An 18705-nucleotide genomic window follows, 5' to 3' on the forward strand; every position below is an offset into this window, starting at 1 on the left:
TATGACTTAAACATGAAATAGTAAATGTATTATCTGGTCTTTTAAAATAAGGCCAGGGCATTTATTTTTAGCTTTGATGTATTGTTTCTTATTGAGACCATAGCTAATTGTGCACCAGCCAAGACTTCTAGTTCCTTAAAAATGGAGCAGGAATTTAAAAGTACTTGCAACATTATCAGAGTGACTTTGGAATTTTTATCATTTTTCCCACAAATGTTCATGGCCACCTCATCCACATCTTAATTCAGTGGTGATGTTTTGGTTAGTCAGCATTACCAAGCTTTCCCAAAGCATTCGATTCAATTTTCATATAAACAGCAACACTCATTCCTACTTGTTTAAAAATTTTAATATCTAATTAGAGTGAGGGCACTCACAAATAAACCGACATAATTGCATTTGGGAGCAAGCCCACGGGCTCCTGGCCAGCATGGGGCTGGTGCGGAATAGAAGCTGTGGGCATTTAGAAAGCTCCTTATGAGCTGGGGACTTTCAGCCCCATAAGTGCCCAGCTGACAGGTGTGAGGGAGGGACTGGACGCACTGAGTCAGGTTATCCAGAGCATTGGTAAGTGGAGGTCATCCAAGAGAACTGTTCCTGCATTCAAGCAGTACGGGAACTGGATCAGAGGTTGGTGGAGGTTACCATCAGGGCAGAAACCAGTAGGTCAGTATGGCAAAGGATTAAGGGGTACTTCATGGAAGTGTCACTTCAGCAGAGCAATTGGAGAAGGCATCCCAGGGGCAGGTCCAGGACAATTGGAGGAACACATGGCTTATCTGAAAAACTGCCTGTTTTAGAACACTCAGGTGGCCAGCCTCTGGACCAGGGGTGAGCATATGCCTTCTTCCTGAGACTTGCCACCAAATATTTAGGCTCTGCAGATCCGAGTTCTCCTCACTTGCTCTGTGCCTGGCTCTGAGTCTTGAAGATAGCCTGAGCAGAAGCCCAGCCTTTCTTCCTTTACCTTTGTGGTTCTTGCAAGGCTCCTAGGACCTTATCTGTGGCTTATGGAACAGTCTGCCCCAAGTCACTGGGTTCTCTGTCCACACTGCTAGTGAGGGACTTCTTGAGCCTGTCATCTCTGAGACAGAGCCTGTAACCCCCCAGGGAATTCAGGATCACATCTCTTTGTTCAGTCCTGTATTCATAGCAGCTAACAGATTGGTCTACAGCAGAATCTCAGTAAACATGTGTGGAGTGAATGAATGAGTGAATTTCCAAAGAGACTGTATCCCATAACCTCAGTACTTGCTGTGTCCGTCCCCCTGTGGCTGTGGCACCCTCTCTAGTGTTCTACAGGACTGCTTCTCCTGCCCTTCAGATCCCCACTCCAGTCACCACATAGGGTCCTTCACTGACTGTTCAGCTAAAGCAGCCACCAACTCCTCTTCACCACTCTTCCAGGGTCTGTTTATTAGCTCTAGAACACTGGCTCTCCAGAGGCAAGTGCCGTGTTGGTTTTTGGTTTCCTACTGATTCTCCACACCCAGCACTGCACCTGTCACATGGCATCTTCCTCTTAACATGGTAACTGAATGAATAAATGGCTGAATTATGATCCAAGTTCCAGTGGAGGAGTGGGAGGGGGACCACAGGCATGGTGTGAGTTTTCACCAAGCATTTGCCAAGTGCATGACTTTGGACTGCTGGATTTCACATGCACTCTTTGGATCTCAGGATCCTAATATGTAAAATGGGATGAACATTGTAACTTACTGCCTCCTACAATTAATACGAGGTTTTGATCAAACAGTGGGTACAAAGCATTTGGTGTGCTACAGTGTGAGCAGTCAGTAAAAAGAAGACACTGTCTATAACCCCAGAGTAGGTCTCTTACCAGGGCTTACACCTTCACTTTGCCTGCCGTAGAGACAGGTCAGTGAGATGTCTCTCCATTCGCAAGAGTCTAGGGGAGCGGTGTGTTCTTCCCAAAGCCGTTAAGAGTCACTGCTGTTTGTAAGCCCAGAAGTGCTGCCTACATGGGATGCCTGCCTTTTCCTCTCCCAGGACAAGCATCAGCATAAGATAATCTCCTGAATCCCTCACCATCTTTCATCTGCACAGACTCTGCTGGCCACAGTAGGGAATCCAGTCATGCGCTGGGCACAATCGCTGCCATCTCTTTGTCCATTGTTTGTTTAAGAAGCATTTATTGAGCACCTACTATTTTCAGGCACTGAGTTCCCCGCAAAGCTGTGATTAGCACCTACTCCCATCCAGCAACAATGCACGAGCAGGGCCATGGATACCAGGGAAACTGGCAAATAGTGCTAATGAGGACAAAATGGACGTGATGCAGGGTCATTTTCAAGAACCACGTTTCTCAGTCTCACAATGAGGCAGCTTTCAGGAGAGGAGACGCCTCATCATATGAAGCTCCTGGGGCACTTCACTGATAAAGCCTTTTGCATGGGAGCAGATTCAAGGAGAGCAGAGAGGAGGGTGGGAGTTCACACCAGGCCCATCACAGGTTTTATTTCATAGAATGTTCACAGCAACCCTGGGGAGCAGACGATTTTATTTGTATTTGCCAAATTAGGAAACTAAGGCACAGAGATGACCAAGCTCACCTAATGCTGTGATTGTTCATGATGGAGACAGGGTCCAAACCCTGATTACCACCCCCCAAAACCAGGGCCTTCCTAACTACCCCCCCAAAAGTCCCATCAGAGAATAAGGTGATAAACGATTTCCTCCTCTCCCTGTACTCTCTCCTTCTTGCACTATACAGAGCTGGCTCATTCTAAGCTTTCTGCTATCAGAGTAAGCATCAGTCCATCCCAAAGGTCCTTTCTATCCTGGTTTGAATCATGTCATGCTCTGATCATGACCTGTTCTTGTCTGGCACTTGTCACATTTTGTGAATGTGTATGGGTACATTTGAGTGGGTATTACTGAATGCTTGTATCCCTGTTAGCATGTAAGCTCCCCATAGTAGGGCCGCCATCCATTTGGATCACCACTATCTACCCAACATCCTACATGGTGCCCAGTACATAACACACACTTGGTAGATATTGGTTGTGTTCAAGAATGGCATGAAGTGGGGCGCCTGGGTGGCTCAGTGGGTTAAACCTCTGCCTTCAGCTCAGGTCATGATCTCAGGGTCCTGAGATTGAGCCCCGTGTTGGGCTCCCTACTCAACGGGGAGCCTGCTTCCCCCCACCTCTGCCTACTTGTGATATCTCTCTCTCTCTGTCAAATAAATAAATAAAATCTTAAAAAAAAAAAAAAAGAATGGCATGAAGTTAGCAATTCCTCAAGAAAGTCGGCCAAGAGCCCCAAGACTTCTATGTGGCGCACACCCCCCCATCTCAGACTTGCTGGTCAGCCTTAACAAGCCTGTCCCTCTGCATTGCTTTGTTCCAGGAACGGCTTGTGCTGTCTGTGCTTCCCCGCTTTGTCGTCCTGGAAATGATCAATGACATGACCAATGTTGAAGATGAGCACTTGCAGCACCAGTTCCATCGGATCTACATCCACCGTTATGAGAACGTCAGGTAGGAACCACGGCACCCTCTCCCCAACTCCGTGTGTGATCTGGGTGTGCTTCTGGATGCTCCCATCTGACTGTCATGACTTCTGTCTGCCTGAATGTCAAAGCCTTTCTACATTTGGTTGATTAATTCATTAACCAGTGATTATTCATCACAGAATACCTTTCCAAATTAAGGCTCAAGGAGAATGTCAGGGAAATGTAATTATATTGGCTTGCCTTGCCTTTATATTTCAAGTGGAAAAACAAAAACCTTTTACATTATGATTGAAAAAAATAATTCCCAGATGTGATCTGGGACCTCAGGAGTGATCACATAGCTCTTCTCCTTATATCCCTTACAACTTTCTTCAAACCAATATAAAAATGATTACAGCTGATTTTTTTTTGATTACAGCTGATTTTTATTTTGTAAACATATTTTTGCCCAACCATCCATCCATCCATCTACCCATCGACCCAACTACCCACCCCCCCATCCACCCATCCACCCAACCTACTCACCCATTCATCTATCCATGCTTGCACCCAACTACCCACCTACCCACCCATCCAACCATCCACCTACCCATCCACCCAAATACCCACCCACCCAGTCATCCACCCATCTAACCATCTGCCCACCCACTCATCCATCCATCCAGCAACCCATCCAATGAATTATCTATCCACCCACTCATCCATCCATCCACCCATCCTTGCACCCACCCACCCTTCTACCCATTCATCCATCATTGCCCTCTCTGCCCAGAACTGCCCTGGAAAATATGGTATGTACTAAAAAATCAGAGGTGGGGGTTCCTTGATCAGGCAGACCAGATTTAAAATTCCAATTCTACTTCTTCCTTGTGTGTGACCTTGGACAATATACATAGCTGAATCTCCGGACCCTTCCCTGTAAAATGGCATTTTATTAACCACCTTGCAGGGGTTGGTGCAGATGATAGGAGTGAAGATATATACGAAGCACAGAATAGGGGTAAGCATACAGTAGAGCATTGGAATATTGTAGGTGGCTTCAGACATGTCTCCTAATTATAAGTAAAACAAGCTAACCCTGGTTGATTTAAAAGAAGCCTGTATTGTGTGGAGCACTGGGCGTGCTGCATAAATAATGAATCTTGGAACACTGAAAAAATAAAATAAAATTTAAAAAAAAAAAGAAAAAGTCTATAGAAAGGCTGAGTAGTGGCTCACAGAATAATTGGGGAAGGATGGGGAGGCGGGCACAGCAGATGGGCCAGAATCACAGCAGAACCCTAGGCCAGTGAGGATCATGCCTTCACTGTTTCTGCAGAATCCACTGCTTGTGCCACCAACTCTGTAGCCTTCCCCACCACAGTTGTCACCTCTTGGATTCCTCCTGCAGTCCCCCAGGACCTGGATGTGGCTGCCTCTGCCCTGCCCCAACCCCCTGCTCCCCCTGCCTCTTTGCACTGTAAGTTGAAGCCTGGGGCAGATGTGGCTGATTGGCTTAGCCCAGTCACTCACCAGAAGTGCAGATTTTTCATGAGAGGATTAATAAACTAAGAACATTTTTTTAAAAGTGCCTGGAAAACAGATATCTGACATTTCAGCTTGTACAGTAGAATTATATCTCCCTTCCACTAAATATTATAGGGTGAAAATTCCCAAACGTAGGGGGAAAATTTATATGTTAAACAGTTCTAAAACTGACCAATGTACCTTCTTGGTTCCTTTCTTCCTGACTTTGGTCAGAGGGAAGAACAACTTTTCCTTCTTACCAGCCTCTCTGGGCATTCAGCTGGCATGCTGGGACACTCATTTGAAAGGAAGTCCAGCAGAAAGCATGGTTCTAACCCAGCAGGAGTATCCGTAGAGGTCATTATCAGAGTTTTGTCCAAAAATAGAGCTACGCTGGTTAAGATGCCTGGGTTTGTAAAGTAGCCTTTTTGTCAAATAGCCACTCCCATAAAAGATACTCCCCAGATCCACGAATTGGTCCCATTGATAATGGGAACTCATTAAGACCAGTTGTAGACAATAGGAAGTATCTGTAATTATAATACAGCGTGGGATTCTATTTTTATTTATTTTTTTATTGTGTTAGATTAATCACCATAAAATACATCATTAGTTTTTGATGCAGTGTTCCAAGACTCATTGTTTATGTACCACACCCAGTGCTCCACGCAATACATGCCCTCCTTAATATCCACCACCAGGCTCACCCATCCCCCCAACTCCCTCCCCTCCAAAACCCTCAGTTTGTTTCTCAGAGTCCGCAGTCTCTCGTGGTTCATCTCCACCTCTGGTAAAGTAAGCAAAGGGTACAAATAGATCATAAAAAGAAGAAGACCTAGAGTGAGGAAGGGGGTCAGGGTGAGAAAATAAGGGAAACCTTCCTAAAAGAGATGATTCTTATTTACCTTATTGAAAATTGAGTCAGCTTAGTGAAAAATATAAAAGAAAAGGAATCCTAAACCAAGGGATTAGTACAAGTGAAGGCTGAAAGTGAGATCTATCTGTCTATATCTGTATCTCTATATAACATATAACATTAATTCTGTATATATGATTATTATTATCTGATATTAATGACTATCATTATATATATGTACATATATATGTATATATGTATATGTGTATATATATATATATATATGTATATATGAAAAGAATATTATGAAAGTGCCTGTCACCATAAAGAAAGCGATGGTAGGGGAGGAATAATTACCCTTAATAAAGAAAATAAAGGAAAAAAAACAAATAAGACTATACACCCAAAAAAAAAAAAAAGACTATACACCCACACCAACACACTTAGGAGCCTTAAGTTCAATAAATGACATGTTTGGCTTTCTTTATGCATCAATCCATTTTCAGTGCTTCCCTTAGTCAAGAACAACTGAAGTGACTTCTCTCTTCCCCACCTCACCCATTTGTTTTAAACCATTAAACAGAGTTCTTAATCTTGAGACAGACCCTCTTGCAGAAGTGCACACTGAACTAAATTAGAATTAGGTTTGCTGCCCTGCATTTCTCAGCGACCTCACCCTGCGTCAAAGAAGCCGTTCCTAGCAGGAGAAGAGTCTGCAGATAACTGCTGCCACATTGGGCCTCTCTAGCCATCACAGAGGTGGTGGGCAGGGGGTGGTGGATGGCAGCAGGATGCCCACAGCTCCCTCTGATTTTGGGAAGTTGACCTCTGGGAGGGGCAGTGGAGCCCCTCCAGCCCACTGCAAGGCTGTTAGTTGCTAAAATAAGACCAGAAATGAGAACCAGACCGGCTGCTCTGCCCTGTTCGCTAGCCTCCAGAGCACAACTGCCTTAGGAGGGAACATATTTTCAATTATTTCCAATCCTGTGTCTGTCTCTTCAGGACAACCCCCCTAGTTCATTCTTTCTTCTCTGTTGCTTTTATTGTTTGTTGTTTGGTGACCCTTCCCTAAAAAACGGTCTGCTATAAGCATCTGACTCTCAGTTACAATTCCTACAATTCTTGGCCTCCTGTTGTGTATATATATACATGTATGTATATATATACATGTATCGGTACAGGGTATGGTGAGGCATGTACGGGGCCCTTCCTGACCCGGGGGACTGGAAGCCAGTGGGTTAGGTTTCTCATTCCAGAACACATTCTCTGAGCCACATCTGCTGCTAGACTTTGGCTGCGTCATTTCATCTTTTGGGGCCTCATATTCTTAATCCAAAAACTGCACTGTTTGCAATAAACAATTTGGATTCTCATGTTGATTTCAGCTCTGTGCATCTGAGACTTCCCTAGATTCTCTCTGGAGACCCACTTGGCCACTTGATGTTTCACTGGAAGCCTTTTGGGCCTTTGGTCCCTCCCACCCCAGCCCCATTCTATTTATTTCTCTTATTTATTTCTCTTATTTATTTTATCCCGTATATTTAAGGCACTTACATTATTCAGGGTAATACTGTCTGCTATAACAAATCACTTTTCAATTCCATTGATTTAAATTCAATAACATTCTTTTCACACAACGGCTCACTGCTGATGCTCCTGGTTGGCCAGTGACTCGGGGACAAAAGTCTCTGAGTTTTATATCCATGCCCTTGCCTGAGCCTCAGAGTTTTTGGCATTCAGCTCCTGGAGGAAAAAGTGTAGAAAAGGCACACCTGCTTCTTCACCACCTTGGCCCAGAGATGACATGGGTCACTTCTGTTCAGATTCCATTGATAAGACCATGACTGCATGGCCCTATCCATGAGAGGAGGACAGAGTCCCCAGCTCAGTGGTCTTTCCTAGTGATGGGGGACATGGATTTGGGGGATGTTAGCGTCCCTCCCAAAGCTCCCTTCCCCTTCCTCTTGCCCAGTCCACACCATGTACATTGGCACATTTGCTGGTGCACATTTTTTGGATCTACTCAGGAGGCAGATTTGTCTTTACCTCTCTCAGTGATAGAGTAGACAGTTAGAGTAGACAGTAGAACCTTCATCAGGGATCAGAAAACCCTCAATTTTAGAGGCTTACTCAATTTTAGAGGCTTACTTCTACCTGCTTTCTGGGCTGGCTGTTCTTTCCAGAAACCCTGTCCACATGTGAGACCCCCACATTGGCCATGTAGAGCAGAGTTTCATGTACAAGCATAATGCAACTGAATGGGCCCAGAGAACCTGTTGGCTAGAGACACCTGTCTACATAGCAATCTATTAAACACTCTCTGATTCCCAGAAATTTCCCCAAAGAGTTATATACCCTCCACTTATCGAGAACTATGTTATGATTTAGAAGTTATCCACTTGTAGGTAATGATGCAGAGTCGCTTCAGTGATCTCTTCTTTATTACTAAGAAAATGGAAGCTCAGAGAGGTTAAATAAACTTCCCAAGGGCACACAGTTAAGAAGTGTCTACCCAGAACCCATGTTCCTAACGATTCTTTAGAACTGCGCTAAAGCTTTCTTGAAGTCTCTTTATTTGCAGAGGGACTATTAGGTAATAACACTTATTTTTAGCCAAAGAAACAACTTATATAAGCAAATTAGATTTGAAAATTAACATGGCATCTTCAATACATGCTAAAATGAAAACACTCTAAGATGATTACTATGGGAAGTTCCAAGTACATACCTAGAGTCAAGAGATCTGACCTGGAGCTCACCACTTGTTCGGACACCATTGCATGAAGTACCGTGTGTTCAAGAGACCACAAGAAATTTGATGATATTGGATCACTGAGCATATCTGAAACTTTTTTGACCTTTGGTCTCTGCAAATCCATTTCTACTTTCGGTAAGTTGCATGCCCCGTAAGGGCTGTGATGGTTCTATCTGCTCACCACTGTCATTCTACCACTTGGCCCAAGTAGGCATTCCATTAATTAGCCATTGAATGAATGAAAGAACTGTTCTTAGAATAGACAGGTAGATATTAATAGTTTTGGATGAATGGATCTATTGAGTGAGTCGGACTATATGATCTATGGGCCCTTCTACTTCCACCTGCCATGACAAAGACCATCCTTACTTCAAACGTAGCATACCAGAGTGATAAAGGGTACAGATTCCAAAGCCAGGCTGCCTGGTTCAAATCCTAGCTTTTCGTGTCCGTGGGCAAGTTACTCAGGTCCCAGTGTCCTTATCTGTAAAATGGAGATGGTCACAGTAGGTCCTACCTCAGGGATTGCTATGAGGAACCAACAAGCTACCCCTTCTGGACTTAGGACAATGCACAGGAGATACTCTGTAAATACTGCTGCTCCTCTTATTCCCACTTGTGTCAACAGTCAGGAATCCTTTCAGCCGCAGGTAACAGAAGATCTAATTACTGGTCATACTTTCTCCTCTGATACCTCTCTTCTCTCATTATCTCTCAAATGCAATCATTCAATTCCAGTACATTTTTGTGAAATAATAAAAAGAGCTAACACACTTACGGAGAACCTACTGTGCCAGGAACTGTGCTAATAAGCACTTGTTATCCACAAACAAGGCAGGTACTAGAATTATCTCTGGCTCACAAATCAAAGGCTTAGAGAAGTTCAGAAAGTTACCCGAAGTCCTGGTATTCATAAGTGGTGAGCTGGGCTCTGAACTCTTAGCTGTCTGGACTCAAATCTTATGCATTTGGTCCTATGTACTGGGCAGATGTTGTGCCATCGGAACCCTGTACAGGACTGTGACCATGGAGTGACTTGCCCAGGGGAAATTGTATACACTAGAAATCTAAAGGCATCGGGTCCATGCTTACACCCCTTCACTGGCTTTCCATCACTTTCAGGACAAAGTCTGTATTCTTGAACCTGGCTTACCCGCTCATTTCCAACACCTGCCTCACATCTCTAACACACACTCTTTCTCTCCCTTCTTCTTTTCTCTACCCTGTTACTCAGTGTTACCCTCTGACCAGCTACCCTTGAATTCTTGCAGATCTGCGGTACATTTGCCCCACTTCTCCCAGACCCTAACAGGTGCCCATTGCTCTGCTCAGACCTCCCATTCTACTCACTTTCCCATCTATCTGGTCACATAGGTCCTTCAAAACTCAGCTGAGACTTTGCTGCATCAGGAAACTCTTGATCCTCTGTGACTGGTCATCCCCCAGTGTGTCCTTCTATCAGAGTACAATGGTCCCCCTGTTATCCATGGTTTCAGTTTCCCACAGTTCACGGCAGTCCAGAAGCAGATAGATGACCCTCCTCTGACTCAATGTCGGAAAGTAAACAGTAGCCTCACACTAGAGGGCAGTGCCTGTGTCCTTCCGTCATTCCCCTCTCGCTTCATCTGATTACGTGGGCATTTTATCATCTCTCAACACAAGAACAGTGGGTACAGATGTTTTCAGAGAGAGACCACAGTCACATAACTTTTTTTACAGTATATTGCTACAATTTTTGTTCTATTTACAAAATACAAATTTTGTTCTATTTAATTACTATTGTTGTTAATCTCTTGCTGTGCCTAACTTAGAAATTAAACTCTGTCATATGCATGTATGAAGGGGGAAAAACAGTCTCTATAGAGTTCAGTACTATCTGCAGGTTCAGGAATCCCCTGGGAGTGTTAGAATGGATCTTCCTCCCCTACCCCACCATTCCTGGATAAGGAGGGGGCTGCTGTATTCGTCTCCTGTGTTGTTTCTGTCTTTCTCCTTGTCTGGCCAACCTCAGTCCCTACACTGTGAGCATCTTGAGGACACACACTGTATCTTTTTTAATCATTTAATCAAACTTCCTAGTGCAATGTGTAGCTAGACACATGGTAGATGTGCAAATATTTGCTTAAATAATGGAGGCATTACATAATTAATTCAAGCAATAGTTGTCGTCATCATTTTTTTTTTAATCAGGGCTGAAGGATTTCTAATCAGTCCATAAATGGGTTTCAGGGAAGGTGCAAATTCCTTGAAATGAAGTGTAAAATTGTGAATACTTGTGCATTTTCAAGAGAGAGAATTCATAGCCTCTATCAGATTCTTAAAAGAGTTTGTAATGGAGATAAATTTAAGAACCACCGAATACTGAGGTTGGTAACCAGTGTAAGTCAACATACAATCTACAATGTCTTCTGGCTAATTAACCTATCGCATTAAATCTAAGTTACATTGATTGTAAGACTCAACCATTATTTTATGCAACACTAAGAAAAATAAAAACAAAAAATTTACACATGCTAAGATGGTATCCTAACTTCAAAGATGATACAACATGAAAAGTGCTTCTGCTGCTTTTTATGTTCTTCTTTTTTTTAATTTTAATTCCAATATAGTTAACACACAGTGTTATATTAGTTTCGGGCATACAATATAGTGATTCAACAATTCTATACATGACTCAGCGCTCATCACAGTAAATGTGCTCTTAATCCCCTTCACCTATTTCACCCATCCCCCACCCACCTGCCCTCTGGTGACCACCAGTTTGTTCTCTAAGGTTAAGAGTCTGTTTCTTGGTTTGTCTTTCTCCCTTTTTCCCCTTTGCTCATTTTTCGTTTGTTTCTTAAATTCAACGTATGAGTGAGATCATATGGTATTGGTCTTTCTCTAACTGACAAATTTCACTTAGCATTATACTTTCCAGCTCCAACCATGTCATTGCGAATGGCAAGATTTTACTCTTTTTAAGGGCTGAATAATGTCCTATTGCATATATACACCACATCTTCTTTATCCAATCATCCAATGATGGACACTTGGGCTGCTTCTATAATTTGGCTATTGTAAATTATACTGCAATAAACATAAGGGTCTATGTTTTTTCAAATTAATGTTTTCCTGTTCTTTGGGTAAATACCAAGTTGTGAAATTACTGGATCATTTAATTTTTTGAGGACTCCTTACTGTTTTCCACAATGGCTACACCAGTTTGCATTCATACCAACAGGGCACGAGGCTTCCTTTTGCTCCACACAGAGGGGCCTCTACTATTGCCTGGGTCCCTGAGCTGGTGCAGTGAGGTGGGATGGAGCACTGCCCTACAGTTTAAGTGGACAACCCCAACTCTGCCATGTGCTATGTGGGGACTATTAGGCAAGTCTCCTTGCCTCTCTGAGCCCCAGTTTGCTCATCTTCATGGTGGAGTGGCATCCTCACATACTCACTGGGTGGACGAACTAAAGCAGTGCTCATACGGTGCTTTGCTTTCAGAAGGCTTTCAAGCACTACCCCCTTCCCTTATGCCAAACATATGCAGAGCTATGACCTGACCTCTCTTAAATCCTTAGTCAATGTGAGAGTTTTAGGCCATGAACTATTCTGCCTGAGGTCTCTCAGCTCTGCTCCCTAGTCCCATAACTTTTGAAAAATGCCACCTTCTATTTGCTTGCAATTTTAGGTATGTCATTTGCTGGAGAGAATGAGTTTTTTTTTTTAATTCTTTGTTCCCCTGTTTAATTTCAAACTGTGTTCACGTCATCTGCATTGTTGTTCATTGTGAAAATAGGAAATTCATAAAGCTTCATTTTGCTTTCCACAACAAACTGATCTGTTCATAGTGACAAATTCCCTTTGGCGTTGTTTGCATTGCCCACACTCCATGGTCCTGCACAGGAAGAAAGGCTTTCCTTTGCCCCTTTGTCCTTCCTGAACCCCTGGGTGGACTCTGTCTGCTGAGATGTTTGTTAAATACTGACACGTTCCTCCTGACTCTCATGGCAGGGAGAGCTAGAATCTCAGACCACGGTTGAGTTATTTGGATGGTGTTGATGTCTTCCAGGATGGAGCAAAATACTAATATGCTCTCTCCCCACCCCACCCCTCCCCTGTTGTCTAGTATTCTTTTTGCAGATGTTAAAGGATTTACCAACCTCTCCACGACCTTGTCTGCCCAGGAGCTGGTCCGGATGCTCAACGAGCTCTTTGCCAGATTTGATCGCCTGGCTCATGTGAGTTGAATTTAATTCCCTTCTAGTCTTTTGTGGGAGTGAGGGACTGCATGTGAAATTAGGGAGAGGAGAACTCAGGCTCCTCACCAATATCTCCTGTCCTGCTTCCTTTTCCCTGGCATGGACCCCCAAGCCCCGCACCTTCTAGGGAGCAATGTTAGTTATTTACAGATCTCGGATGGGAGGTTTGTCAGGTTAATTTTCCCAATTGAGTGATAGCTGGTTGAGTGACAGTTAAGCCAAAGCCTTTTTTATCTGTTTTCTGGCCCCTCCCCCCATCACATCCCCCTTCGTGTGGCCAGGTGCCACCCAGCTGCAGCCTCAGTTTGGTTCGGGCAGTGATGGCTGCCTGCAGCTTCCCAGCCAACTCCAGCCATCTGAAACGAATTAGCCTGTGCTTAAGAGCCAGTAATCCACTGGACCACCATTTTGTTTGGCCTAACCTAACAGCTTTGTTTTTAGCCGATAGGACACTATCTTTATTTTTCAGCTGGCTCGAGAGAACAGGCTAAAGGAGATGGACATTTGCTCTCAAAACACAGATTCCTAGTCCTAAAGCATGCAGGTTGCAGAAGAACATCATTGTCACGCTGTGTTTCAGAGTGGGCTTTAGGTCCAAACAGGCATGCCTTAATTTTCTTCTTTAAAGTGTGTTTCTATCAGTGCCAACTTCACTGGGCTCTCGAGAGAATCCCGTGCAACCACATCAAGTGGGAGTTCATTTTTCAGAGCATCCAAATGTCTGAATTTAAGGCTGCCTGCCTCCAAGGAGAGCCATTCAGATTTGCATCTGAGTACCTGCTCGGTTTTGTGCACTGTGCTATGTGTCGTGAGTGTGGGAATAACAAAAACACACTTTGTCCTTCCTGGAATTAAGTCTAGCCAGAGACACATCAATAAATGATCAATACACAATGTGTTTTGTTTATGATGAGGGTTAAGTCTGGGATGTTGTAGGAAGGTAAACTCTGCAATAATCCTTGCATCAAAGAAGACTTTCCAAATAAAGTGATTCTTAGACTGAGTCTCAAAAATGGGAAAACGATACAATGGAATAGTATTCAGCAACAAAAAGGAGTAAACCACTGAGACACACAGCAATATCAGGGACTCTCCAAAGCAATATGCCAGGTGAAAGAAGACAGACCAAAAAGCCTAGATACTTTATTATTTCATTTATAAGACATTCTAGAAAAGGCAAAATTATAAGGGCAAAAAAGAGACAAATGGTGGCCGTGCGTTGGAGGTAGATGGAGCGGATTGATTGCACAGAACCATGGGTGCAGTGAGTTGGGGAGTGATGTAGCTCTCCACAAGTGAGCAGGACTGTACATTTCATCAAAATCACCAGCTTATTATTTATAAATTATAAATATTTATTACTTATAAAAAATTTATTATTTATAAATTATACACCAATTAGCAAAGTGAAGAAGACAGGGACAGTCATTTTTTTAAAGATCTCTTTATTTATTTGAGAGCATGAGCAGGAGGAGCAGAGGGAGAGAATCTCAAGCAGACTCCAGGCTAAGTGCAGAGCCTGACATAGGGCTCGATCCCAGAACCATGATATCACAACCTGAGCTGAAACCAAGAATTGGATGCTTAACCAACTGTACCACCCAGGCACCCCTAGCAGGGAAGGTCATTTTATACCAAGGTAGAGAGAAGATCAAGATGCTACCTTGTATGTGTGGGAAAACCAGAAGAGATTCAGCTTTGCGAGAGGAGCAGGTAAAGGTAGGGAGGGATGGAGATGAGGTTAGGGAGATGGCCAAGGACTTGCCAAGGAACTTGCCTTGTAACCTGTAGCTACTGGACAGCTGTAAATAAGAGGCTTGAACTGGCAGAGGAGGAGGGGAAAACCAAGCCCCCTCCTTACTGCCCCCCCCGCCCCCTCCCAAGGAGAAGGGTTGGGTTTACCCGAAGGACTGGGAATTTGAAGGTGGGGAAGAACGTATCCCATTTCTTTTACTGTTTTACCTCTGGGGGCTTGGTGCCAGTTACAATAGTTATTCTACTTCATATTATGGTTCTGACTATTTCTGCTCAAAGACCTAAGATGAGCAAAAATGGTTCTCCAGTGAGAACCAACACATGTGATCAGGGTCAATTTTTAGTGTCATGATAAACTCCACTGACCCCGGGACAGGGTTGCTAAGTAAAATCTAACCCAGGTTGTTCAACTAACATTTATTGCTAGGTACCGTGCAAGACTCTGGCAAGACAAAACCCATCCCGGACCTCAGGAACCTCACATCTAATAAAGGGAGAGCAGATCCATAGGAAATGCACGGCAGTGTGTTCGGGCAATAACAGGTGCAGACGTCCTGGGGGAGGAAGGAAGGAGCAGCCAGTGCTTGGGTGGTGGGGGTGCGGGCGGAGCATAGTGGTGATTTGGTAGCTGTGTGCAGGCTGGGTCTTGAGGAAGAGCAGAAGCTTTCCTGCTATCAGATTAGACCAAAGAGAACAAACAGAAATACCTTCTAGGCTGAGCTGTGGTGTACACATAGGAAATTGTGAACATTCAAGAACATGCTGCTTGTTTGAAGAGCTCTAAGAAGCTAAAGATTGGGGCTCCTGGGTGGCTCAGTCAGTTAACTTTCTGCCTTCGGCTCAGGTCATGATCTCAGGGTCCTGGGATGGAGCCTTACATCAGGCTCTCTGCTTAGCTGGGAGTCTGCTTCTCCTTCTCTCCCTGCCTTTGCACATGCACCTGCGCTCTCTCTCTCTCAAATAAATAAATAAAATCTTAAAAAAAAAAAAAAAAGAAGCTAAAGATTACTAGAACATCAAGTGCAAGGAAACTGTAGTGAGAAAGGAGCTTGGAGAGGAAGCAGAAGTACATTTGGAGGGCATGGTGCAACTTTTAAGGGATGTGAACTTTGTCTGGTAACCCCTGTAACCGAGCTTTCTCCCTGGTCACCTTACACATGGTGTGGGGGGAGGAGGGAGACAGGGTACACAGCCTGTTGGTCCCCAGGGGGTGCAAGAAGCTATCATCCATCTTCGGGATGAGTCTTACTGAAATTTTAAGATAAACTTTTTGGAGAAAAAAAAATTAAGTACAGATCCATGATGAAGTAAAATTATTATTAATTTGATAAGACTATTAAATGTTCATCAACTGCCTGGTGTATGTTACTTACTGTTATGGGTCTTTGCCCTGGAACCCCAATTCAGTTCTCACAACAGACCTATGGAACTTATTGTTCCCATTTTACAGAATGAGTGACTGAGGCTCAAAGAAGTAATCTTCCTAGAACCACTGGTAGGTGGGTATATCTGTGATTCTGGACAACTGGGTCAGGTGTTTGATTTTTTTTTTTTTTTAAGATTTTATTCATTCATTTGAGAGAGATCAAGAGCACAGGAGGAGAGTGAGAGGAAGAAGCAGGCTCCCCGCTGATCAGGGAGCCTAACTCAGGGCTCGATCCCAGGACTCTGGGATCCTGACCTGTGCAAAGGGCAGACAGTTAACTGATTGGGACACCCACAAGTCCCACAAGTGCTCCCTCGTGACCCCCAGCAATGCCACAGGCATTTCAGGAGACAGAACAGAAGACATTGGCAGATGTGTTGCTACCCTTGCGGGTGCTTGAAGAGTTAGACTCATGGGACTTCAGGTGTGGGCTGGACTTGAATGTTGTACCTGTGCAAATCTCTCTATGTGTCTGTGTTTTCTATCAGAATTGCAACAGAGATAAATGAGTGGGAAAAAAAGACAAAACAAAACACATGAAATGTCTCTTAACCTAGAGTATGTCTCCAAATAAGTACTCAGCACCCGTTAGTGCTCCGTAGCTCTGACCCCCACCCCGGGTGCATCAGTATCTACTGCTCTCAGGGACCTCCCTGGACGAGTTTGACAAACGCTACCAAGGAGAACAATTCCACTCACCTGGGAATGAGAAAACCTACTTTCAGGGTTGTTTGCCCCCAGCGGTGGACCACTTAACCAACAGGGTTAAACTCTGCTTCTGTATAAAAGGGTTTTAGAGCGGGCCCTTTTTGCATTTTTTTAGCATCAAAATTCTGTGGCTTTATAAAGATTCTCTCTCTGCCTCACCATGATTTTTCGCTGTAGATTTTGTTTACGTTGCATATCAGAGAGAATTCATCTTGCATGTGAATTTCACACACTGTACCTGTTTCTCTACTGCATTATTGAAATGCAGGAAACTTCAAAGCTTCCTCTAAAAATTCCTTTTAGTTTGATTGAACTCCTGAGAGCCCTTGTGGTTCAGGCTGCTCAGAATAGAGCTTTTGTTTGTTTGTTTTCTTTTTCTTTTTTTAAGATTTTATTTGTTTACTTGAGAGAGAGAGCGTGAGCATGAGTGGGGGAAGGGGGAGAGAGAGAGAGAGAGAGAGACGCAGATTCCCCGCTGAGCAAGTGGACCGATATGGGATTCAATCCCAGTACCCCAGGATCATGACCTGAGCCTAAGGCAGATGCTTAACCGACTGAACCGCCCAGGCGCCCCTGTTTTTGTTTTTTGACCCTTGATAGTGCCCTTGGCAAATTTTGTAGCTTTCTGTCTTTGATCTTTTTTTTTTTTTAAATAATCTCTGCCTACCCCTCCCCCATTGGAATTAGGAATGAAGAATTTGCATACTATTATGAAGGCTTTAAAACTGTAAAACAAAGAACATATTTACTGTTACACAGTTGACATGATTGCATCTTAAACCTTATTTTACATTGCTGACAAACTGGAAGCAACCTAAATTATTGCAGGAAGGAATAAATCCAGCACTATGGAAAGTGAATAAACAGATTAAAAAGAATGAGCTAGCCATTTTTGTACTGACATAGAAATTCAAGACCTGTTTTGCCTGAAAAAAGCATGTCTCAGATCCATAAGCATATAATATGTTTATATGTTTATGTTATATAACATATGTAATATAGATGTTTAGAATATGACTGCAGCATATGAAAAATAGTACATATATATAAACACGTAAGGTACATTTGGATGCAAAGCAGCCTCTGAGGTGGGGAAGGGAGCCAGGCTTCCAGGCGGCCTTGTGTCTGAGGAGGAGGGACTGCCCAGGGGGATTTATCTACTAGGACAATATATTCCTGTCACTTGTGTAATTACAATTAAATAGACTCATAAAATTGTTATGGTTTCTAACACAGCTTTTTAAAAAATACATGTTTTTGTTCTGAGAATCTTTCTTTTTTTTAAAGATTTTATTTTATTTATTTGTCAGAGAGAGATCAAGAAAGAGCAAAAGTGGGGGAGGGGCAGAGGGAGAAGCAGGCTCCCTGCTGAGCAAGAAGCCAGGTCCCAGACTGGTCATGGAATCATGACCTGAGCAGAAGGCAGATGCTCAACTGGCGTCCCACAGCCTTTCACTTTTTATTGACTTTTTTCTGATTACTAAAGCCATAATTACTCATTATGTAAAATTCAAACATCAAAAGTATAGAAAATGCAGAAAGTGTACACCCCTGTAATCCTGTCCCTCCTCAACAATATAACCGTCTTTGATAATTTGGTGCTCTTATTATTTCATTATCATCTATGATCAACATGATTTCATAAACTTCCAAAATTGTTATACTATATCACAGCCATTGAGATGGGAAGAAAAGGATTATATTAAGACTCACTCAATAAAATTTGCAAGAAGACCCTCACCCTACTTTATTTTTCTTTTTCAGTATCTTTTTTCAAAGCAACCTGCTTCCTTAATATAAACTTCCTGAAGCAGTTTCTGGTAAAAAGAAGTTGCTTGGATATTACTGTCAAGTCATCTGACAGCTCATAGGAACTGATCAGAAAAACGTGCCTGCAAATTGACAGAACTTGACGGATCAGACAGGTCTTTCATGTGTATATATTTTTATACACACACACACACACACACACACACA

The 18705-nt window shown here is 43.3% G+C and overlaps 1 protein-coding gene across 3 annotated transcripts in view; it reads left to right on the forward strand.

Annotated features, from left to right (window-relative positions):
* The window catches only part of ADCY8 (adenylate cyclase 8), a gene marked incomplete at both ends in the record, with an annotated part of 223421 nt that overhangs the window by 78917 nt on the left and 125799 nt on the right, over nt 1–18705 (forward strand). For all 3 annotated transcript variants that reach the window (XM_080799944.1, XM_080799945.1, XM_080799946.1), the window contains 2 exons: nt 3373–3503; nt 12707–12818. In XM_080799944.1, the coding sequence (XP_080656070.1) occupies nt 3373–3503; nt 12707–12818 (243 nt within the window). The remainder of the gene's footprint in view (nt 1–3372; nt 3504–12706; nt 12819–18705) is intronic.

Source organism: Martes martes, assembly GCF_963455335.1.
Source record: "Martes martes genome assembly, chromosome: 4".
Classification (NCBI taxonomy): domain Eukaryota; kingdom Metazoa; phylum Chordata; class Mammalia; order Carnivora; family Mustelidae; genus Martes; species Martes martes.